Source organism: Rhinolophus sinicus, linkage group LG15, assembly GCF_036562045.2.
Source record: "Rhinolophus sinicus isolate RSC01 linkage group LG15, ASM3656204v1, whole genome shotgun sequence".
Taxonomy (NCBI): domain Eukaryota; kingdom Metazoa; phylum Chordata; class Mammalia; order Chiroptera; family Rhinolophidae; genus Rhinolophus; species Rhinolophus sinicus.
The window spans coordinates 7224549-7250567 of record NC_133764.1 but is presented as its reverse complement, the minus strand read 5'-3'; the positions used below and the strand labels follow the sequence as shown (position 1 = coordinate 7250567).

At 40.7% G+C, this 26019-nt stretch overlaps 1 protein-coding gene across 1 annotated transcript in view; it reads left to right on the top strand.

The window, feature by feature from the left end:
* DNAH9 (dynein axonemal heavy chain 9) overlaps positions 1-26019 on the top strand; it is a 241202-nt gene that overhangs the window by 119783 nt on the left and 95400 nt on the right. Inside the window, exons 25-29 of the mRNA XM_074319350.1 lie at positions 427-588; positions 3953-4149; positions 12359-12521; positions 14395-14518; positions 25695-25837. Coding sequence (XP_074175451.1) covers positions 427-588; positions 3953-4149; positions 12359-12521; positions 14395-14518; positions 25695-25837 — 789 coding nt within the window. The remainder of the gene's footprint in view (positions 1-426; positions 589-3952; positions 4150-12358; positions 12522-14394; positions 14519-25694; positions 25838-26019) is intronic.

Sequence of the window (26019 nt, the reverse complement as noted above, 5' to 3'; positions counted from 1 at the left end):
CAATTGTCACTTACACTAGTTTTCAAAATGGCACTTTTGGAATTGAAATACAACAGAGAAGCCACCTCTCCCCTCACTGTGGTGATTTGAAATATAGTGGTCAAAATTCCAGGCTCTAAGGACAGGCAAACCTGATTTCATTACCTTTTGGGTTTGAACTAAGACCAGTTACTGTGTGACATTGGGCATGCTTCCTGTCTTTCTGAATCCCAATTTCCACATTACACAAAATGGATGTAATAAAAATTACTTTGTGGGATCATCATGATTAAATGAGCTTTGTCTGGCAAAGCATCTAGTCCAGTACCTGTCACATAACTGACTTCAATAAATTATAGCTGTAGTAGTTTTAAATTGTTATTCATGTTTTTTATTTTTATTTTTTTGTCATTTTGTTTTATTTTGTTTTGTCTATTCTTCTTACAGGGCATTCTCTTTTCCTCAGTGGAATGTATAAAATCCACACAGGACCTAGTAAAGCTCTATCTGCATGAATCAAATAGGGTTTATCGGGATAAGATGGTAGAAGAAAAGGACTTTGTTCTCTTTGATAAAATCCAGACAGAAGTGGTGAAGAAAACTTTTGATGTGAGTATTGCCCTGTGAATGTTTTTTATGTTTGAAAAATAATGATAATTATGCAGATGATCACCCAAATGATAAAAGTCTAGCCCATAAATTGGAAAAAATCAGAGATTAGGTAAGGGAAAAAAAATCTATCATTGTTTTGCTGAGGTAAAAAATGCTGGAGCAAGAACAGACAAATTAATCATAGAATCTTTGTGTTGTGAAGATCTGTGGAGATGATCTGATCCAAACCCTCCCTTCATACTAACTCCTCTCAATAGCATGTCCCAGATTGGTCATCCCAGTTGATGTTCCAGCATCCTTAGAAATGAACAATCTCATCCTTCCCAAGACAGCCATTTTGGAACGGTGAATGACTAGAAATTTGGAACAATTTTGAAATTTGGAACCTTTGGAACAATTTTAAAGACTGGAAATTTATTCTAATAATGATCTAAAATTTATTTCCTTGTCCACTAATCCTAGATCTGTATGACAAACCTTCAGATATATTGAGACCATTTGTCTTGTCCTTCCTAGGACTTCTCTTCTCCAAGCCAAATGGCCTCTGGTCTTTTAACCATGTCTGACATGGCTTGTTCTCAGACCTGGAGTAATTTGACATCATCTTAACTACTCTCCTATCAGTCCTCCCCTCTCACATCAGGTGACTGATTTTCATCACACAACCCACCTGGGGTCTGACCAAAAGTAAGACCATCATTCCCCAGTTCTTATATATTATTAATATAACTTTGTTACTATGTTTTCCAAAATATGTTCTGCTAAATAGTTGTACCAGAGTATACTCCTTTAAAAGAAGGTATCTATGATTTCTCAAGTTGAGAAAACACTTCTTGAGAAAATACTTATGTTCCTCTCTTAGACATTCATAGTGTATTTAACACATTAAAGCCCTGAAAATCTTGAATAACCCTGAAGCATATATCACTTCCCAAATGTATTTATTGGCCGCTACAGCTCTTTTCCCTCTATAAAACCTATTAATTTTCGGAATGAATGGCCCATTGGATATGCTTTGGGAAGCACTGATACATTAACACAGCCTAAGATCACATTATATTTCTTAGTGTCAAAATTACCCCACAACTGACACTGAGCCTTCTGTTGACTAAAGCTCCATATTTTTCACACATATTGCTTGCTCTCTCTTGAACTTAGAAATAATAAAATGTATTTAAATTTACCATATTGTCTCTATGCTCATCTTGTTAGGTTCAACTTCATATTTTTTCCTGATAAGATCCTGTCTCTCTCTAAAGATATTTACAGTCCACCCCAACCTATATGTCGGTATTCTGAATGTTTGGATAGAATTTTAACTAACTTATTTCAGTCTGTTCTTTATGAGTCCAAGCACCCTGAATCCCTCCATTTATCCTATCATTTGTATATGGCCTGATGTTCAGCATGCTCACATCTTAGCTACTCCTCTCTGAGCATTGTAGAATTTGCCAATTGATAGATTCATTGTTAGCTCTGCAAATGAGTCTTGACTGTCTTCTTAAATTGGTCTAAGCTAGACTTTAGTGTTACAGCACTCAGACTTTGAAATAGAGGTTCCTATGTGGCTCTGTGTCCTTTTGATCATAGGCCCGGATGTAATTAATATTGCCATTATCCTTCCCCAACAACATTTGAAATGCCAGCCTGAAGCACCTTTGACTGCACCAAATCTTGGTATTGTTATTAAGGAAAATTTGCCAAATTTCCTCCAAGGAGGTAATATAGTCCTGCTTCTACCACTAAAAGCTTCAAGTTCTCTGGTTTGTGGCCCTTGTGTAATATTGTGTAATGTGGTATAACTATTAAGAAGTCTTTGATTCACTGTGTGGGCTGGTTTTCTCTCTCCCTTCTGCACTGCCTGGCTCTGATCGTAAAATTGGAAATTTATTTATTTATCAAAGAGTCTTTGTTGACCAGGCTCTTCAGGCCTGTACTTCAGTTGTTCCTCTGCTAGATCGTTAGTGTAAATGGACTGCCATCATGACTGATTCCCAGTACATTAGCTCATTTTCAAACTGGGTAAATGTACTCCCACATCACTTTCCCACATGTTTTCCTCAGCCAGCAAGAATGGCTCTCCCGCATTACATTAAATCTTATCCAAATGTCTGGACATTTATCGTTACTGTCTGGCAAAGACAGAAATTTGAGGGTTTTCTGTGGCCCTGAAACTGCCTTCAAAATAGAACAACTGACATTTAACTCTTCCCACTTCTTTCTTCTTATAACCAGGCAGCAGTCTTGGTTTCTCTATAGATGTTACTGTCATCCTCACTTTCCCTCCATTTGATTTAATGAGTTGTGTCCCATGGATGTAAAAGACTAACCCTACAAGTGCCCTTATGCCGTGGGCAGTGCCCTTGCTGGTGATCAGCATGCTGCTTACCTCTTTCCCAACTGGCTCTCTCAGTCTGAATTTCAGGAGACAAGAATCTTGGCAAGTGGGGACAATTGCTCGTGCTGGTATACATTTTTACTTATGTGTTAGAAAACTTATACTTTTTGGACTTGCTTCTTCTATAACTCTTCTTACTCTTGAAATCTCAGGTATTTGGGTTTTAATTAAGTAGTTCCTTTCTAAATTAAAAAAGAAAATAGCTACATCTTCAATACTTAGAGAATACACTGGTGGTGGAGAGACATAGCCTCCATATCTTTTAAGTTAGTTGAATTGTATTAGGAATTTATTAAACCTGGTAAGGTTTGTCCTGAGGATGAGAGTTGACAAGCAATAAGCCCAAATCCTTGTGAAAGTTTTAGCAGTAGAGAGTTCTACTGTAAATGCTTTAAGATTATCAATGTCCTTATAAACAAACCAGTCACCTAAGGATGGCTGGGGGCACATTCTTCAGCAACAAAGCCCTCTGTGCTGAACTTATGAAGTGTGAAACATCACAGGAAACAGGAAAGGATGTTTTATGACATTTCTGTGGGTTGGGGAGCAAGACATGTTGGAATGGGTGTTGGGGAGATGAGACCATTGGATCTCCTTCACCGACACTAGTGAAAGAGCCCCCGCTTAGGGAAATCCACCCTGTGTCCCCATCTACTCCTCTGCTCTTGTCTCAGACATGGGCTCTTCTGATACATGTGAGAAAGGTACCTCCCACCTTCCATTTCCCATCCTCGGTCCAAAAAGAATGACAGACATCATCCGTGACTTCATGGAACTGATAAATGAATGGTAAACATCCACTTTCGAGGGCTTCTCAAGAGGAAGGAAGTGTTGGAATCAGTACTGATACTTACTTTTGGGGGAGTATGCACAGAGAAAAGGCAAGTCAGGTGTCTCTACTCTGTGTGGAACCAGAATTGATTGTCCATAAGGAGGGCCCTTGTCCCTGTGTCTTGTTACCAGGATATTGAAGAGACTGTGGAGCAGAGCCGAAGCCTGAACATGTATTGCCACTTTGCAAATGGCATTGGTGAGCCCAAGTACATGCCTGTACAGTCATGGGAACTTCTGACCCAGACTCTGGTGCAAGCCTTGGAGAATCACAATGAAGTCAACACGGTGATGGACTTGGTTCTCTTTGAGGACGCCATACGCCACATGTAAGTGTGCTTCTCGTTTCCTTTCCTCGGCTGCCTCCTCTTCCCAGTGTCAGGGCTCTCGTTTGGGCATTTGAGGACACTTGGACACAAGCAGGAAAGCAGCTACTACTTCTTCTGTGGCGGTCAAGATGGTGGCCGGAAGAGGAGCAGCAGCACAGTGCTGAACTCAGGCAGATTAGGATTTGTTGTCTTGTCTGTCTTGTGGAATCCCTGGGCTGATCACAGTGACACTGAGGGACATTTTGAGACCACAAGTGGGTCATCAGACAGCTCAGGAGCTGCATCCCCGCCCCATAGTAGTCCAAAGATCAGTTTCACAGTAACGAGAGTGAAGTTTTTTACATACATGCATATTTCAAGGGGAAGTATCCTTTTAAGTGTTGTTGCTCTCAAACGAATCACTGACGGAGTCAGCAAGCCTCCCAGATAATGTATCCTCACACCAATGCTGTCCTTACACGATGTCTGCATCCCCCATCCTGAGTCCCATTTACCACCCCTCCCTGCTGTGCGGATCCTTCCACCCTGTCCCCTGGTACTCACTGTCTCCAGCAGCAAAATCTACTACACCTTCAGCTTCTCTGAACTGTCCCTTCACTGATAATTTCTAACTGAAACCTGACTGACCCCTGAGTTGAGGAAAGCTGATTTTTCTTCCCCGTTCTATGTACCCCAGGGCATAGACAGAAGTAAATACTCTCCTTACTCTCACCTCACCCCAGTGGTGTGTTTAAACCATTTCTCCTTTTCTCCTTCACAAACTCCAGTTGTGTGGGTTTTTTTTTTTTTTTTTTTGAAGCACAGGTAGTTGGACTTTCATACTCATTCCCTCTCCTTGTTACTGTCATCCACTGGCATCCAGTTACTTCCCACCATTTGCCAGTGACTTTGGTACTGGGACCATCCTTCTTTCCTCAGTCATACCTTTCGTCATTGCTGGCATCTGGGTAATACCTTGTCTGTCTGCTCCTTAGCCTCCTGAGCGCCAGTGATGTTTTCATCCATTCCAGCTCAGCCGTTCACTCACCTGTTCCTATCCCGGAACTTCTGTCATCAATAATGAATCCACCTCCAAAACCTCAATTTCAAAAATCTCACTTCTCTGACTTGTACCTCCTACCCATCGACTCACCCGCTCTGGTTTTTATTCCATCTATTCTGAAACTTCATCAAGACTTCATGCATGGAGTCAACTCCTTTCGCAAACCCCTTTAGCCCTTCGTGTAGACCATGTCTTACTCTCCCCAACCTCCATCATCCTCTAATTTTCCTGTCATTGCATCCAGGTGGCAAAAGCCCACTGTAGTTAAATCCCACTGTCTTCTTATTCCATGCCTGCCCCTAAGCACCTGAAGATTGTTGAAGAAAAATCCCCTGCCGTGTTGACTTGGTTTGCTTCAGATTTTCAGCCATAAATATCAAGTGGGCCTTCAACTTTGCTAGAAATCCTGTTCCGCTACCCTCGCTGGCTTCCCCATCTTGTGATGTCCGTACCATACATTTTTCTTCTCTTCTCAAACTTCTAGCACCCCTCCCCTTTTTTTATTCACAGTTAATGAGCACATCTCTTATTTCACCGTGATAATGAAAGAAACCAGAAAAGAATTCTCTCATCTCCCTGCCATCCAACCTAACAGCCTGTCTGTATTCCACCTGCATCCCCTACACAAATACTGACTTTCCTATGGTTACTGTGTATACCTAAGGCTGGTTCCTCCCTGTGTGCCCTGGACCTCCCCTCCTCTCACCTTCTCAGTGACTTCACTCCTTCCTGCAGTTATCTGTCCTCACCTCTCCCCTCTTCCCCCTTCCTTTCTCTCTCCCTCCCTCCTTCCCTCCGCCCTTCCTCCCTGTCTTTCTTCTTACTCCATTGTCATTAATTCATTAATTTCTGGATCATATGCATTAACATATAAATATGCCATATTGTCATTATCAAAAAAGAATAAACAATTCTTGATTCTTACATCTCTTTCCATCTACTGCCCCATTTCTCTGCTCCTATTCACAACCAAACCACAGAAGGGTACACTTGTCATACCTTCTCATTCCTCCCACCTCAGTCTACTTATTACCTCTTAAACAAAGAAGCTCTTATCAGTGTCACCACAGACCTACTTCTTGCTAAATTCCATTGTCACTGCTGGGTCCTTCCCGTATATTACTTGAACGTCCTACTGCATTTGCATGATTAACCACTGTCTTTGTTTACATCCATCCATCCATCTATCCATCCATCCAGTACATATTCATTGATTCAACAATCTTAGTATGAGTTCAGGGATCTTTGTTTTATTCACTTCTCAATCCCCAATACCTAGGACAGTGTCTGGAACAGCAGTTACTCAATAAAAATTCTTAGTATGTCATATGGGAATAAATGGTGTAGAGAAAAACAGAGGGAATGGGGATAGAGAGTGCCTGGGGTGGTTGTGATTTTAAATAAGGTGGTCAGGCAGGCCTCCCTGAAAAGGCAGCATTTGTTGTAACATTTAAGAGCTGTCCTTAATGTAGAAGTCACTAGGGCCTGCTGCCTGTGCTTTGCATACAGCAAGTCCTTTAGTCTTCGCAAAAACCCTGAAGAAAGTAAGGTCTAACATCGCACACCCCAGAGACGGGTGAGCCAAAGCCGACTCATGCAGTCCGGCTGCAGTGTTTGCTTTCAACCATCGCACTATCATGCTTCTTCATACGCTTTTTGTCTTCCCCCTAATCCAGTCTTAGCTCCTTGAGCACACAGCTGAATCCCCAGTACCTGGAACAGTGTCTGATGTAGTAGGGGGTCGGTCAGTAAGGGTTTTTAAATGTCCATTCACTGATCTGGTCAAAATTTCAGTGAGTATTTTCCCTCCTCTTTAAGAGCTGCCTGAGCCTGTGTCATAGTCTTTGAATTGAGATAAATTTTTATCCTCTAAGAATCAATTAGATTTGGGACAATAGCAAGTGATTCGGTCAATGTGGTTTCCAACATGGGTGATTAAATTGATACTGTTTTCAAGAAAAAAGTAGGGCTATGAAAACTGGCTTTTCTCCTGAGATTTCTAAACAAACTCTGAAGATAGTCGTCAAAGAGATGCCTGAGTTGCATTTGCAATGGAAAAACAACGGGAATTGTGAACTCCCGTAAGGGGGCAGTTCTGAAGAATAAAGTGTATTTGGATGTATAGTTTAAAAATATCAGCGTCCCATGACTTCATCCTTTCACTGCCCTCCCCTCCCTGAGGGCTCCTCAACCCCCTTGGCTGCCTCCACCACCCAGACAGAGCAGAAGCAGCCCTCTCATATACCAGAAAACAGGACACCAAACAATACAGTGAGAAGCAAAGGTAACCTCAGAATTTTGGGAGATTCAATGGCCTCGTATTTTTGCACACAGTGCCCAAGGCAGAGAGGTTTGGGCTCACTCCAAGCAGGTCCCACCTGGACACAAGAAGGTCCAAGGTGGGAATAGGGCAGGGCAGAGGAGGGCAGCATGTATATGCACTTTCTCAGGAACCCACAGGGCCGGCCGAGGAAACGAGGCAAGAGCCTGTGTTCATCTGTGCAGTACGGCCTACGCTCATCTTGACTGTATTATCTGACTGTTGGTTCTTAGTACCTCTTGATTCTTCACATTTTCTTTTGCTTGATTTCCCCTACACCTTTCCCAAACTTTGCTGCTCTTACTCCAAACCCAATAATGGAGTACTGTGGAGTGGTTATGGGCACAGGTTCTGGAGATAGAGCCAGACCCGGTTCTGCCGCCAATTGGCTGCGGTGCTTTTTGAAGGACACCTACCTTCCTCAAGCCTCAGCTTGCTCCTGGAAAATGAGGGTAATAAGAATGGCGCTGTGGTAGGGTTGTTGCTCTCTGTGTGAAGTGCTTTGCACTTCATAAGCAGCCCATAAATGTTAGTCTTTTTCTTGGTGCTATTGTTTTCTTCTCTTAATAGTACCATTTGGCTCTGACTTCCTCCATGATTTCAGTAGATTCTTGTTGTGCTTTTTCTTACAGCTTTACACTGGAGCTTTTCCCCGCCTTTGGCATCATCTTAATCTATCTTTTTCTTTTTTTTGTTTTCACTCCCACATATGTTTTCCTGCCTCCTCTTTTTTTCTCTTAGGGAAAAAAGGAACTTCAGATGTACCTCTCTTTTGCCCCTTTTTTTGTGTATCTTGCCAGTTCTCTAGGGTGTGTGTGTCTGTGTGTGTGTGAGAGAGAGAGAGAGAGAGAGAGAGAAGAGAGAGAGAGAAAGAGTGTGTGTGTGTGTGTGTGTGTGTGTGTGTGTGTTTAGTCTTCAGTAAGCCAGCTTCCTCCAGCTGTGCTGTGGTACATCTTCAGCTTTTGTTTTGAATCTCTCAGAAATTCAGTAATGAATTAACTTAGACTGCCTTCATTTTCTGGCCCAGCAGCCCTTTAGAATATTGATCTTCTTTTTACATTTTGTAATTTAAATTCAGAGTCCTTTGCCCTCGTCAGAGGTTGTTAATGAATCCCCAGCTGGAGTCTAATGCTGACAGTTGCAGACTTAACCATTCTTCTTTGGAAACTTCATCACTAATGATGCATTTTCCATTTGGATACTGAATAGCGTGGACCATGCTAAACTGAGTTCAGGCCTTCCAGAATAGAGCTGGGTGGTGGGCAGCATGGAGAACCTAAGTGGACTTCTCCGCCTCCGCCTCTATTAATCCATTCCTGCCCCCTTCTTTTTGAATCAGAAGAGAGGACCTGGGTATCTTAGCACCATAGTTTCTCCTTTTCTGTTTGTAGTCAGGCACCATCTAATGTAGACGCAAAGCATATGATTCCTTGCACCTGGCCTGTTGAATGATTGTGCGCATGCATCACTCCTGAGTATAAGGTATGTGTTGTTCTGTTTAACAAAAATATATGGAATACCTTCAGTGTGGTAGCACTATAGAGAATACATGATGAATATATACACTCTCCCGATATTTAGAAACTGTGGTTTAATAAGGGAACAAGAGAACTGTAAATCTATGTGATATAAGACAGAGTACAAGTATCACACTAAAATAATTATAAAGTGAAAAAATAAAATCATAAAAGAACTAAATGTAGATCAATAAACGACTCCGAAGTATTTAGGGGAATGAATTTTAACTACATAAATTTAGTGACGTGAAAATTTAAGTCCAAAAAACTAAAAATTTCTGTACATCTAAAACATTAAAACTAAAAGATAAAAGTGACAAATTGGGATATTTTGAGACATACGTAAAGGGATCTTACAAATTTAGAAGAACCCTTCAATTGAAAAGTGGGCCATGGACATGAAAAGAAAATTCACAAAAGAAAACATATATAATGATTAATAAGAAAAATATTCAATTCCTTAGAAATCAAAGAAATAAAAAATTAAAACCATAATATTTTCAACCATTAAATTGGCAAAGATTTAAAAAAATATATAAGACCCAGTGTCCACAAGGGTGGGGGCAAGACTCTCCTACCTACTCACTTACACATTTGCTAGGGTTTCCTTTCAAATAGCAAACGCACCCCATAGGACAGATGAGACCATAAGGACCCATAGATATTTAGTTTGTTGATGCTAATTATGACCAGTCATCGGTATATGCAAGAAATTTGTAGTAATAAGAAAATTCAAACCACAGAAGCTTTACATGAGCCATTTAACCTCATACATGCTCTTCTTTTGTTGACACATCAAACCCCACCCACCAAAACTTACCCCCAGCCCTTCCTCCAAATTGGGGTATGGTAGATGCTAAGTTGCTCTACCCCTAATTACCATTACCTAATTTGAAAAGGGAATCTCTCATAATATTATTAAGACAAGTCAGGGACACAGGACTGGAGCTTGTACAATTCAATCTCAGACATATCCTCTGCTCTGTTTGGTTGGACTTTACCTGAGTTCTTGTTCTGCACATTCTTTCGATCACAAGTTCGCCAACACCTATTGTCTCTTCCTCCTTATCTTATCCATTTCCCCACAGTGGCTTGATCTCTGTGTTATGTATGGGGCAGTTCTACCTACCATGTTTCCCCGAAAATAAGACCTAGCCGGACCATCAGCTCTAATGCGTCTTTTGGAGCAAAACTTAATATAAGACACGGTCTTATTTTACTATAATATAAGACCAGGTCTAATATAATATATAATATAATATAATATACAATTATAATATAATATACAATTATAATATAATATAATACCCGGTAAAAAATACTATACAACCGGGTCCAATATTAATTTTTACTCTAAAATATGCATTAGAGGGCAGATGGATGGCTCAGTTGGTTAGAGCGTGAGCTCTGGGCAACAGGGTTGCCGGTTTGATTCCCACATGGGCCAGCGAGCTGCGCCCTCCACAACTAGATTGAAGCCAATGAGCTGCTGCTCAGCATCCAGGTCGCCAGATGGCTCAGTTGGTTGGAGCATGGGCTCTCAACCACGAGGTTGCCAGTTCAACTCCTCAACTCCCGCAAGGGATGGCGGGCTGCGCCCCCTGCAACTAACAACAGCATCTGGACCTGGACCTGAATCTGAGCTGTGCCCGCCACAGCTAAGATTGAAAGGACAACTTGACTTGGAAAAGTCCCAGAAGTACACACTGTTCCCCAATACAGTTCTGTTCCCCTTCCCCAATAAAATCTTAAAAAAACAGCAAAAAAAGGCACATTAGAGCTGATGGTCCAGGTAGGTCTTATTTTCAGGGAAACACAGTACGAAGAGTACAAATTGGTGCCACCATTCTGGGGGTGGGGACATCTTTTTGGTAAGTATCAAAAGTTATAAAATTGTCTTACTGTTAGTTAGTTAGATTCAGTAGTTTTACTTCTAGGAACTTATCCTATGGACATAGAGATATAAACTAAAAATGTTTATATAGCATTATTTATAACTGGAAAATGTTGGCAACAACCTAAATATCCAACAGTAGGCTATTGCAGGCAAGCAACTTATTCTATGTAATGGAATATTATACCACCATCAAAAGCATGGTTTAGCAGATTACTCGGTGGCATATGGAAATAATCACAGTGTACTGCCAAATGAAAAAATGATTTCAAAACAGTATGTGCAGTATACAATGTCAGCCCAATTTTGAAAATATACAGGAAAGAAATATGTTCAGATGTAATAACTGTATATACACATAAATATATACTTATAAACATACAGACAATAGAAAAAAGTTTAGAATGACATATAATTAATGTCAGTAGTGTTTATTGCTAGATAGTATAATTGTACTTTTTCTGTATTTTATGACGTTTTGTGCAATGAATAGTCATTGTTTTTAAGATGAGAAAAAATAAGGGAATGGGAGTTATTCTTATAAAGAATGTAGGTACCTTACATAAGGTATATAGATTGTGCTGAGGGGAATTAAAGAAACGATTGGTGGTGTATCATGGAGGAAAGGCTGTGAACAGCTTGATGGAAGAGTAGCATTTGAGAAGGGGCAGGATGAGTGAGTTCCTCAGGAGGGCGTGATTTAAGCCCAGGGCCTGGGAATATCTCCCCATGGCTGGAGGAAGAATATGGGCACTGAGCATGGTCAGTACAGCTGCAAAGCGAAGAATCCAGAAACCAAGGAAGTGGCTGTCTCATAGGTCGACACTAACAATCCACAAATACTCATTACAGGACCTCAATGTGCAGGAAGGAGAAAAGAGGGAGAGAAGAGCTATGCGGGTCTCTCTGTTATTCTGCTGTCTGTAATTTTGCTCCTTCTCTCCTAAGGGGAACACACTGTTCTCTTCCTGCTTGTCCTCCGTGCTTCCCCTGATGTTTCCCCCTAATTGGATGCTTTCTACTTTTCTCTCTTTCCTGCTCCCTCCTCTTGCCTAAAAGCACAGATGGGAGAGGCCAAGTGATGGGGGCAGCTGTGGCAGAGTCCGGTTTGGCTTGGAGGAGCCAGAGGGGAAGCCCTGGTCCCCTCCCCTCGCCATCCCATGCCCCCTGCAGTCCTGCCTGGCTGCCCTGAGTGCTTCTTCCACTGCCACTAGTTCAACAGAGGCTTTGGCTCAAAACAAAGCAGGGGTGACTTCAATCCAGTTGGGAGATCAGGTGAGGCCAGGTATGGAGACAATTTAATTGACGTTTCCCACAGCTCAGCCCATGATGAGCCTCCAAGGAGGGTTCCAGTTCTCGCTCACTGTGCATGCTCCTCACAGAAAGTCTGACCGAAACCATTCTTTCTTCTTTCTTTTCTACTTTCTTCTTTGTAGCTGCCACATCAATCGCATCCTTGAGTCCCCGCGGGGAAATGCGCTGCTGGTTGGTGTAGGTGGCAGTGGCAAGCAGAGTCTGACAAGGCTTGCAGCTTTCATCAGCTCCATGGATGTATTCCAGATCACGTTGCGGAAAGGCTACCAGATCCCAGACTTCAAGGTAAGCAGGCCAGGCAGCTGTGGGGAGGGGACTCAACTTCCCTTCAATTACCCACAGCTCTTTGTCACCCTTCATCAGCTCTTCAGTTCGCTTGCCCAGAACCTCCGCTTAATTGTTCATCCAGTTCTTAGATTCTGGGCTGGTGACATGAGGGGCTCTTTTCTCATCAGCCTGGCAACACCGGCCTTCCCAAGGTCTGCGTTTGTGAGACTTGAGCTGCTTCAGTTATATCTGTGGCGCCTCAGCTCTCATCCAGATCAGAACACATCTACTGCAAATTCAGCACACAGCTCTCTAGCAGCTCTAGTAGACATAGGAGGAATTCTGACAGTTTGTCCAAGTTTTATAAGAAATTCGTATTTTAAAAGATGAGTTTAGTAACCACCGGCCACTGGGACTTTCAGTGACATTTCCTGGTTTCAGAAATCAGGCACTTAGGAGCCACGATGCCCGCTCTGGAAAGTAGAGCAAGGCATCGTATACAGCTTTCAAAGGTCACTTTGTCTAGTCCCGCCCTTTTATCCGTGGCCACAACTGGGGCCCTGTAGGGAGAGATGATGTGATTTCCCTCGGGATGTGGTTCTTGCTGTCCCTGGGAGAATTGTAGCCAGCGCTGAGCCAGACCCACCCTCCTGCCTTTGTAATCTCTCAGCCAACGATGCTCAGGGCTGCTCTGAAACCACAGCTCAACCTCTCGATGACTTGCTGAATCAAAGGTCCTACACCGGGTTCACATTAGGCCAATCTTTAGCTCTTCCAAAAAAGAGAAGACATGATAGTTCACATGAAAACTGTGCATTTGCAGAATGTCCTAAGACTGTGGTTCTCACACTTGACTATATACTGGAATCCCTTTAAATAATGCTGATGCCTGCCTCCCACCCACCCCCCTCTCTGCAGTTCTGACTTAACTAGTCTGGGGAGTGGCCGGGGCAACAGCACTTTGAAAGCATCCCCCAGATGGTTCTAACGAGAGTTGACAAACTTTGTTTTTGGGAATTTGGGAAATGCATAAGGTTGAGAACCATCCATCCAAAAGGAAGCTGATTCACTGTAAACGGGAATTTATTTGGACACAAAAGAAGCTCTGCTGTAAGGAAGCGTATGAGGCTGTTGAGAGAATGAGTCCTGAGTAGCGCAAAAGAGAAAAGAGCAAGATTAGGGACTGAAGGCTGAGCTTGTGAGGGATACAGCAAAGGAACCAAGGCTAGCTAAGCTAGAACATTCAGGGCTTGGCATCCTAGCCCCAAATTTTATCTCCCTGCAATTTTGAATGGATGTAATTTCCTACCAGGGGTATGGTGTGTGTGTGTGTGTGTGTGTGTGTGTGTGTGTGTGTCCCAAAATATACGTGCATTTTCCCTACAAGTCCTTTTGCTGGAACTAGTCATAAGAACACAAGATGCTGCTAGCATAAAGTATATTCACTGCTCCCCAGACCAGCAGCCCCAAGTACACGACCCTTCTGTCAAGACCAAGAGCAACCCCTTGCCTTCTGAGGCAGCTCAGGCACTTCTATGGTGATATGAGCAACGCAGATGAACAGGGAACCACTTCAGTCCTTTGGAAAGCTGTTACTTCTTTGCACAAAGCAGGAGCTCTAGAAGCTGGTGCAGGAGCCACAGAGGTTGTGGGAAGCAAAGATCATGACTATTTAATTTTACTTGCCCACCTCTATTAGGATTGAGGCCTGGGAATGAGGTATATTTTCCTGTCAGTGCAAGATAGAGCTCCTCCCTACCTCCCGTTGTCATTTTGTTTCATATCCTGTGAAAGTAGACAGGAAAATGGCCCTATTCCTGAAGGGTGGAGGGGGGATCTCTTTTGAGAAGGCCTTCTTCTCAGAGCTCTCTGGTACCGATTGTTGTGGCAGGCGGACCTGGGCGGCGTGTGCCTGAAAGCCGGGGTAAAGAACCTCAGCACGGTGTTTCTCATGACCGACGCCCAAGTGGCTGATGAGAAGTTCCTTGTGCTCATCAATGATCTCTTGGCATCTGGTAAGAGACTCTTTGCACTTGAACGTCTAGGACATTCTCCCTGGAGTTGGAGTCATTCCAAGGTGGAGACTTGGTCTGAGGTCAGGAGAGCTGGGTCACAGAAATGAGGGAAAAAACCGATACAGGAGAACGCTTCATCCAGGTCCTTCTAGGATTGGTGCTGGGCCTGCCATTCTGGCTCTTTCCTTTTCCTTCCATTGCAAACCAGACAATAATCCTAGGGCTCTCTTAGGGGGACTCGATGTGCTAATAGGAAGAAGAGCAGGTTACAGTCCTGCTGTTCCCTCCCCATATCCAATGCAGAGTGATCTAGAATGTGTGTAGTATTGCAGGTAGCTTAGGCATTAGCAGAAAGATGAACACACAGAATGTGCACACGCAAAACTGATACAATAGGGCAAGATTAGGGTGTCAATTCCATTAAACAAGGATTCAGAACTTTGTGGAAGCAAAGTGGAATCAGGAACAGTTCCTCTATGTGGTTCTGTGGTTTTCCTTGGTTTCCAAAGAACTTGACAGGGGCTGTCATCTGCCCTCTGACACTATCAATGCAAGATAGGACTTCAATGGAAAGTTTAAATCTTGATACTTTACTGTCCTTATTTATCTTTATTTATTTAGGGATTTGGGACTTACATCAACCATTCCAGAAAAAGAAGTTTATATACATGAATATATATACCCAAGAAGACAATATAGTACGTGAATGATGTACTATATATACATTTTCAGAAATGTGGCGTGTGTGTGTGTGTATATTTATATTAATTAAAAGGAGACTAGAGCTTTCCTGGCTCTAAGACCAGATTCAGCATCTGCAAAACCACCTCTTCATCAGGGTTAAGGAAATAGTCACAGATGTTCCTGAATAAAATTTCTGCCTCCAGCTTTCCAGCATTTCAGAAAGCCTGTTTCTCCTCATTCCACCCTCTGTCTCTTCCACTGAATACTCTGGTTTATACTGTCCAAGCACATTGATCACAATATTCTCCATAGTCTATCTTGCATCATGTATAATATATTGCAGGATGGCTCCTGCGTGTAGTTCCTAGGAAATTGCTTCAGAATCATTACCAGCTTCAAATTCCGTGCCCTGCAGCCCTCCTCCCCAGGCCGCATGATTATCGCGTCCATGACCCGCGCCCTGTCCAGGTCGGTCACTGCAGGCTGCGTGAGCAAACTTCGCCTTGTTTCTGATGAGGACCACAGTTCCAGTTCCTTACTGTGCATTTCTTACATTCCCTACATCTCTTTCCTCACCTGCCCTAATTCAGTTTTACATCCAGGATTTTGCCTACTAACTCTTACACCTTTTCTCCTCCAATCCAATAAAATGTTTCTTTCCTAAATACTGTCTTTTTAACATCCCGCACCTTCTACAACAGTGTATCACCTACAACATTGCCTCACCTTTTGTTATTTTGCTAAATAATGAGAGAAGGGTTCGATTACCCTCCCACCCTGAGGCTGTGCCCTAAAATCTGATTTCTGATAAAACAAACAAAATGGGTAAAATTGTACTTCCAAAGACTTACAGCTTTGGAGATAACAGGCACGTTTCCAGCCTCACCCTGCATCTTGATGGGCTCCAATCCATCCAGGTCATCTCCTAAAATAATGTCTGAGACACAGAAGATGCTACACTTTTACCCGTTGAAATTTTACTTCTCATTTAAGTATTTGTAATTTTTCATTTAGAAAACAACTTTTTTTCAAGTTCAGATGAATTTCTGAAGCCCTGCCCAGTGAAAATTTAATGAAATCATTGTGCTTCAAAATCATGGAGTGTCAAGCTCCTGTTTCCCTTCTAAGACTTCTACATAAAACCAAGACTTACACACACATACTAACATGGAGATACAATTAAAAGCAATACTTTTCTAATCTTTCTCATTTTTTTCTTAACTACTCTGACAGACAGAGTAGAGCTTATCTTCGTTCTCGTCTTCCCTGTCAAGTAAATAATCTCTGGCTAGAAATGTATTGATTGCTATTCCAAGCAGAGCTCCAGGGCTTCCTCAGAACCTCCTCATCCCATTAGTTTAAGGGGGTTGTGCAATCATTTTATTCTTGCCTAACACAGTAGAGGCGAGGAAACTGTACACCAGGCTACCTTGTCACTAACTCATCTCTATCTAGTTGTCTACAAGTCCTGTTAGGCTGAAGATAAAGCTACAGTGAGTAAATTCCACTGCTTCAACTCTCCCCCCAAAACGTCTTCCTCAATGGCCTCATGGTCTCACACTGGAGGCTGTCTGTCCGATTTCCTCCCACACTTCTTTAGCTCACTGTTTCATCCCTTGGTTTCCTGACACCATTTCCAAAACCAAACACTGATGGTCATTCAGCCCCTGAATCCCTCTTCTGACACTAACCAAACATTTCACAATTCATCATTATGCCAGTTATATCTCAGGGGGGTTACAGATTGACAGGAATAAATCCTACACACGAAGGTATTAAATTCCTACTTTAATTCTCAAAAGATGCATAATTGTGTAAGAAGCAGGGTGGCCACCCAGATCACAGCAAACGAGTCATATTTTTGATCACTTCCCTTGGCTTCTCCGAGTCCTTCATGGGGGTCACGCAGCTGCTGGTGAAACTGTGGGTGAAGTGTTTGCCCTGGCCGAATGTGAAAAGTTTTAATTCTTGCTCTGTCTTTGCTGCGCTATATAACAATTCCTGAAGAATGTGCACTGGCCATCTAACCCAGGTATTTAAAAAATTCTTACAAAACATGTTCTCTCTTGGTCCTGGAAGCAAACTCAGCCTCAGCAAGTCCTGTAGCGGGCCTGCCGCCACGAGTCCAACGGTTCCTGACAAGGGGAGTGGGAATGAAAGAAGGCACTCACACTTTGATGATGGCGATCGCGGACCCCAGTGTTCCTGGAGACGCTGAGTTTATTCTGTCCCCAGAATTTATACCTTCTGTGGACGTGCAGTTTAACAAGTACAAAAATGCATTACCTAGTTAACAGTAAAACTTTAACTTTAACACAGGAGACACAAAATTTACTGAAACTCCCAAATGTAATTATCTTATCAATAGCCCTGATAGGCATCAGCCTTCTGTTCTGGGAACTGGCCACTCCCACCACATTCCTGAGCAGCATGCAAGCACTCTCCAGATGCAGGCAGAGACAATTGCTTCAGTGGGAGGAAATAGGTTAAGTATAAACTGAGCCATTCTGTTAAGGCTTTCAAGTTAACTGCAACCATGGCTCCCCACAAAGTCCCCATCCCAACCTAGAGGGAGGACGTAGGATGACTCGCGGGCTTTCTGGTGCAGCACGTCTGCCTCCAGTTTCCAGCATTTCAGAAAGCTCATGTTACTGCATGCGCATTTCATGTCCCAGCTAAGAGGCCATAGTCTGTCCTAGGTGTGGCATCTCTTCCTCTCCTAACTCTGCCACTTGTCGTATTTCATTTTACTTTGGGATCTTATGTTGGGACTTTCCTTTTGCTTTTCAAAAGGCTTACTTGTTCACTCCAAAATTAAGATTTATCTTCCCTGGCCCTAATTGGGTCACTTTCCATCTACTCATATATTCAAAACCATTTATTAAGCTCCCATGTTCCAGTCAGTATGTGCTGTGCTCAAAAATGAGTATTATACAGCCTCTGTATGATCTATTGGAATCGTTTATAACCAGTTGTGTCCCCTCTCTTTTAATGTCATATGCCTCTCCATCTCTGAACCAGGTTGGGTTTTGTTGTTGTTTTTAATATTTGGGCTAAATCTCCTCTTAGTATATAGAGCATGAAACGATCAGCTCATCTCCAATGTGCCTTGGATTAGATCTAAGACTGACATGCTAGTGGTCTGCACACATCACATGAGAATGTGGAATTTGCAAGTATTTGTAACAGACAGCACTGGATTGTTCTCTCATGAGCACCTGGAACTAGATGCCCTGATGGTCCAGCTCTGCTTTACAGAAGCTAAATTCCGGCCCAGTTCTCCTGAGAGGAAAAAAAGGCAAAGTGTGTCTGCTTTCCTAAGCATACTTCGTGGTATCGCTGGATCTGTTCCTTGGATGCGTCCTTAAACAACAGACACTGGAAATTCAAATTTGGTTCTCCAGCTAGCTGCCAAACAGGAATGCCGGAAGGGTAATGCAGGAATATACTTGAGCAATCAGCCTTTTCTTTTCTTCATGTGATACTAAATTCTCATTCAAGTTATTTGAGACCATATCTCTCTGTGTTTTCTCCTACATTGCCGACCTCTCCTTCACCACTTACATACAAGAGATAATCAGTTGCCACCAATTTTACCCCTTAACTATTTCTGAATCCATATCTTCTCTATCATGGTTACTAGTGGTCTTTTCATCTTTTGCTTCAACAAATGCAGACATCCTTACCTCGGAGGCCATCTCCTTCCAATCCATTCTCCTCACTGCTAGAATCCCTTCATTAGTAGCTAACTGAATACAGGGTGAGATACTCTAGTACAGAAAAACAGTTGCCTTGGACCCACTTCTTTGCCTCCTTACTTGCCTCACTTTTCCATTATGATCTAGGATGTGTGAATGAGCACACAGAGCCTGCAAGCACTTGGAGGCGGAAACAGATTTCCCAACTTTAGGTCTCAGGAGGAAAACTGTTCAGATATTTAAATAGCCTCTGCCTCTGTCACATCTCAGAATCCCTCTGGTGGTTGTTTCCTGCTTTCTGCATGACTACCTACATCACACAATAAGTGACAGGAATATTGTCAGGAGAAATTGAAAGAACAAATCTGAAAAGGCAAACTTTGCTCCCAATTCAGAGGTGTTTGTCCCCAGATATTCCATCTGGGGATCTTCTTATGAGTTCCTGGCATCTTGTAACAAACACCACCACGGTAAGAACAAATCTCTAAATGGCCTAGAGGCTTTCACATCTTGGCACTAAGGGTCTCGCATAAACCAAGGTCAGCAAACTCTTTCTATAAAGGGTCAGAAAGTAAATTTTCTCAGCTTTGCAGACCATACAGTTTCTTCCCAATGACCCACCTCTGTCACTGTAGTGTGAAAATAGCCAGACAATACCTAAATGAATGAGTGTGGCTATGGCCAATAAAACTTTATTCATAGACAATGAAATTTGAACTTTGTGATTTTCACACATCATTAAATATTATTCTAATTTTTTTCAACCATTAAAAATTGAAACAGAAAAAACATGCTTAACTTGCAGGCCATACAAAAAGAGGCAGAGGGCCAGATTTTGCAAATAGACCATAGTTTGCTTCCTCAATATCCGTGATCTTAGACATAAAACACCAACAGGACATAAAAGCTATGTATTTCAAATAAGAGAAAGGTGAAGAATGCAGACTTTATTATTACAAATGATAAGACCAAAAGGACTCCAGTTTCTCACTGGAGGGCTCTAAGGTATTAATAGATAAGGAAATACAGATAATCAGAGAGGGAAGGAGAAAAAGAATACAGATGCTGCAGGCTGTCAGTCCCTTAAGCAAGATGAGTGTGGCCACTACTGATTCTACTGGAGCATTCTCTTTTTAAGACTGCCCTGAACTTTTTTGAATCCCAACATGTGCTAAGTATCATTTCATTTTCCTAGCAGTTTTCTCTGACCCCTATTTTAATCAAATGAGGCTGAAATGGGTTATTTCATTAATAAGATACTGATTTTGTCAAGTTGTAGCACAGATTGTTTTATACACGTGCTGGGAAATACCTTAATGAATGGAAATTAAATCAAGTTGGCTCAATTAAGGAAAAAAGTAAATGATCATTTTCATGATAATCTGTGTTTTGGTTTTTTGTTTTGTTTTGTTTTGTTTTTTCACCTTTTAAATGATGAAGTCTAATTAATATAAAACTCTTAGTAAACTCCTGGCTGGATGAGTGTTGTCAAACTTTGTAGGATTTGTTGGAAAGTTGGCATAAGTTTCCTCCAGACACAGTAGTACAAGGAAGGGTAGCAGCCTCAGTGATGAATAGAATCGTAATTCCCATCAGTCTGATTAATTACAGACCATTTGCCAAATCCACAAGGAAGTAGCATGGGTGGCTTCTGCTGTCTCTAACATTTCCATGATGCTAGATCTCAGTGTTGGTTCTGGAGGAAGGAAGAAACGTGTGGCAGTGGAGAACTTTAAAGAGGAGGTTGTATATGACTCCAGGTCCACAAAGTTTCAGTACCTACCTAAGGCCTTGTATTGGACACATGAAGGAGCTTTTCTGAGACTCACAGAATATCCTGGAGTGAACCACGTTCCCCTTTATGTCATATCCAGTGTCTTCAGATTTTACTATCCCGGTGTTTCCTTCATTCTTACCTCCAGTCTCATCTTTGTCATTGAGAAAACTCACATCATTTAGTATCAGCCTCTCAACTACCTTTGTATCTCCCCATCTGTCTATGTGTGTCCTTTTCGTTGTAGTTTTCTCCTTTCCCGCCATATTACCATTCCTTTTTCCAAGGCCAACCCTTCCATCTGAGCTAGGAACCCACCTCCTGGTTCCTAATTCAGAATTTTGTTCTATTCTAGCTCTTCTTTCAATTTCTGAATCTCCCTCACAGCTTTCACGTTCTCACCACCCACATTTACTTTTTTCTGTTCATGTTTTTCTATATTTCTTCACAAAGTATTTTATATATAAACAATAAAGCAAATACCCATGCAACGGTAGAAACTTCCGTTGTGCATGTACAAGAGTTTCTTTACAATAGGTGCCCAAAACATAGATAACAATAATAAATTATCTGGTTTGTGCATTTCACCTTTACAAAAAGTGCTAAGTTGCTCACCAGAGTAGTTGTACAAATTTACTTTGACCAGTAGAGATACCTGTTTCTCTCTGACCAAAACCTGTTTCTTTCTAACCTCACCAACACTTGGTTTATCTGACATACTCAGATTTTTGCCAATGGGTATGAAATGAAATATTGTTTTCTTTCTCCTTTTTACTCATGACCTTGGAGCATCTTTTCAAGTGTTTATTAGCTATTCCTCTTCTGTATGTTGCTGATTTACATAGTCTGCTCTTTGGCTATTGGGTTCTTTGTCTTTTTCTTATGGATTTGTAAGTTCTTTATATATTCTGGATACTAGCGCTTTGTTCATTATATGGGTTGTAAATATCTTTTTGAAGTCTGTGTCTGACTTCTGTCATGCTGATTTAGTTTAAATGTTGTAAAACTTAAGTCTTCTTTTTTATGCTTTGTGCTTTTGGTGCTCTGTTTCAAAAATCTTGTCCTATTTGACACCATGAAAATAATTTCCTGTATTTTATTTTTAAATCATTTCAGTTTTACTTTTCCTGTTCATGTCTTTAATTCATCTGGGACGTGTTTTGTTGGGGTGTTTTTTTTCTAAAATTTTATTGGGGAACAGTGTGTTTCTCCGGGGCCCATCAGCTCCAAGTCGTTGTCCTTCGATCTAGTTGTGGAGGGCGCAGCCCAGCTCCAAGTCCAGTCGCCATTTTCAATCTTTAGTTGCAGGGGGCACAGCCCACCATCCCATGTGGGATTGAACCAGCAACCTTGTTGTTGAGAGCTCACACTCTAACCAACTGAGCCATCTGGCCGCCCCCACCTGGAATGTATTTTTGTATGGTGTTCTTGTTTTATTATTTGGTATTAATATTCAATTATCCTAGCATCACTTATTGATTAGTCCAATCGTTGTCTGCACACTGATTTTTAGTATCAATTTCCTGTTTATATCTGGGTCTGTTTCTAGGTTTTTCACTCATTGTTCTATTCATTTACTCCAGTATCACTCTCACACTGCTTTAACTCCTTTATAAGGAGACCTGATTTCTGGTAGGACAAATCCTCCTTCTCATTCTTCTTCAAATATCATGACCATTTTTAACCTTTTGCTCTTTCATATAAATTTTTAAATGTGCTTGTAGGGATCAAAAAAGAAACCTGTTTGATTCTTTTATTGGAATCACATCTTTGTGATACTGGTAATCCTGAATCATCCACCTGCGCACACAGTACTTCTCTCCATTTGTGCAGGGTTTTATTTATGCCCTTCAATAGTGTGTGACAATTTTTATATCAAGATCTTGTACATCTTTTTCTATATTTATGACTACCTGCCTTATGGTTTTTATTGGTATTTTAAATGACTTTTAAAATGACTTTTTTTTTTGCCAAAGTACAGCAATGCCATTTTATTTCCAACTTTGATTTTGTATCCAGCAGCCTGGTTGTCAAACACACTTAGGAGTTCTTGTTGTTTATGTGTATATTCTCTTAGATTTTCTATGTAGAGAATTAGATTTTTTTTTCCATTTTATTTTATTAAATTTATTGGGGTGACAATTGTTAGTAAAATTACATAGATTTCAGGTGTACAATTCTGTATTACATCATCTATAAATCCCATTGTGTGTTCATCACCCAGAGTCAGTTCTCCTTCCATCACGAGAATTAGATTTTGAAAAATAACTTTATTGTTTTCTTAACCATCCTTATACATTTAATTTCTTTTCCTTGACTTTTTGCATATAATGTTGAATAAATAACATGATAGCAGTCACACTTATCTTGTTCCTAATTTGAAAGATAATATTTTAGCATTTTACCATTATATATGATGTTTGCTTAGGATCTGAGATAGATATCTACTATCAGATTAAGAGAAATCTCATTTACCCTCGTTTGCTAACAGTTTTAAAAATTTTCATGCATCAGTTTTGATGGTCATATTGTTTTATTTTTAAAATCTATTACTATAGTCTTTTTTTTTTTTTTTTTCATGTATGTTTCTAATGTGCAACCATCCTTTCATTTCCAAGATAAAATCTACTTGGTCATTATATATTTACTTTTACATATTTAGTTAGGATTTAAAAAATTTTTATTCATCATATGTTGCCACATTAATATAGTATTTTATCTAACTTTCAGATTTTGCCAATCTGGTAAAAAATAATAATTAGGAGTAGTTTAAAAGTACATTTCTATTGTCATGAGTGAGGTTGAGTGTCTGTTCGTATGTTTGCCAATCTAATGTATACAGACAAAAATGTAACTAAACATTGTCTCAGTATGTACAGAGGATGCCAAAAAAATGTATACACATTTAAAGAAAGGAAAAAACTGTATTAAAATTATGCTGATGGTAACCACTTTGGGTACCTCTTGTAATTACAGAAGTCAAACGTGACTTGTAGTATACATCTTTTGTTATCGGTATATATTGAGTATTACAATTAATACAGTTTTTTCCTTTCTTAAGATGTGTATGTACTTTTGGGGGCACCCTCTGCACTTCTGTTATTATAAGTGAGGTAAAGCATTTGTTCATATGTTTAAGACACATTTGTATTTTCTGTACTATGAACTCTCTTTTCGTATCCATCTTTTACTCCATCTTTCTGTTGAATTATTGATAGTTTCTTTATTTATAAAGAGTTTCCTTATATTTTAAGGAGATTACCTATTAAACTATAATCTGAATTAAACATTCGTTTTCTTTTTTCCCCTTTTTTCGATGAGAACATTTTAGTTTTAGTCTCTTAGCAAATTTCCATTATACAATACAGTGTTAGCAGCTATAGTCACCTTGTTGTACATTAGAACCTCAGACCTTATTCATCTTACAACTTATGAAAGTTGGAATGCTTTTACCAACCTCTCCCTATTTCCCCCACACCTCAGCCCCTGGCAACCACATTTCTACTCTCTGTTTCTATGAGTTTAATTTTTTTTTTTTAAGGTTCACATATAAATTATACCATGCAGTATTTGTCTTTCTGAGTCTGGTTTATGTCACTTAACATAATATGGCTTACGTTCATCCGTGTTTTTGCAAATGATAGGATTTCTCTCTTTATTAAGGCTGAATAATATTCCTTTTAGTATATATATATATACCATATTTTCTTGATTTGTTCATCCATTAATGGACACTTAGGTTATTTTCAAACCTTGGCTACTGTAAATAATGCAGCAGGGAGCATCAGAGTGCAGACATCTCTTCAAGGTAATGGTTTTGTTTCCTTTGGATATATACCCAGAAGTGGGATTGCTGGATCAGATGGTCGTTCTATTTTTAATTTCTTGAGGAATCATCATACGTTTGGTTACATGTGGTCATAGCAGTTTACAATCCCACTAACAATATATAAGGGTTTCCTTTTCTCTGTATTCTCACACACATTTGTTATTTCTTGTTTTTTTGATAGTAGCCATTCTAACAGGTGTCAGGTGATATCTCATTGTGGTTTTAATTTGCATTTTCCTGAAGATTAGTGAGCATCTTCAGGAAAAGATTTTGAGCATCTTTTCATGTACTGTTAGCCATTTGTATATCTTCTTTGGAAAACATGTTTTATTAATTGTTTTTTTGGAATCTGTTGTTGTTGCTGTTCTACTTTGCCTATGGTGTTTTCGCCATGTAAATTTTTGTATTTTCATGTAAATTTATTTATTTTTATATAAAATGTATCAATTTATATGTGTCAAATTTATCTTTCTTTTAAACATACCAATTTTGTGTTAGTTAGAAAGGCCTTCCCCATTCAGAAGTTATAAAATTATTTTCTATCATTTTTTATTTTTTTTAATAGTTAAGTCATTGACCCATCTGGAATTTATCTTAGTGTATAGTGGAAAGTAAGAATCTAAGCATAAGTTTTCCCAGTTTTCCTACTACTGGGTATTGAATATTCATCTTTTCCCCATTAGGTTAAGAAGTCATACTTACACTCAATTCCATGAAGCCACCCCTGCTTTCTCCCCTTTTGCTCCAATAAAAAGTGATAGTTTGTTCTGGAATATATGGACTTAATCTGCATGTTTCTTATGGCTCTTTTCCCCAGGTCTTAGAGCCATTTTGCATCAGTTTTATTTCTCCTTCTAAGTATTAAGTTCTTTATGAGCACAGTTTCTATAACAGTAGTTAGTAAATACATGCTTCAAGCAAAAGTGGAAAAGGCAGTTGAAAGCTCTTGTGCTACCAGCTGCTGACCCAGGACAAGAGGGTGTTACACATCCTGTTCCATTATTTTATGTATTCTTTCCCTGCCCTTGGTTTGGAGAAGACGTGGTATGTGTCCAGTTTCACCAGCAAGAGTGCTAGAACATGGCCTAAAAACCTAAGAGCCTGTGTCCCAAGGTTAGACAACTTCTCACGTACCATTGCATCATGCAGAGAGATGCCACAGCTGCCCATCTGTGCTTCACTTCCCCCTAGGAGAGGTCCCAGATCTCTACTCCGATGATGAAGTGGAAAGCATCATCAGCAGTGTGAGGAATGAAGTCAAGAGCCAAGGTCTGGTTGACGACAGAGAGAACTGCTGGAAGTTCTTTATAGATCGGGTCCGCCGACAACTGAAGGTATAGAAGGATTTACTGCCCAGAGTAGACAGGACCAAAAGTGATTCAGGGGAGTGTCTCTGGACATTTTGGGTACAGCTGTTGTCTTGGGCGTGGGGAGTGGGGGTGAGGGTGCAATGACCTTCTCAGCCTTTGCAAGGAGGCCCTTCTCATCTGCTTCATGGGCAGTGGCTGCCCTCTTG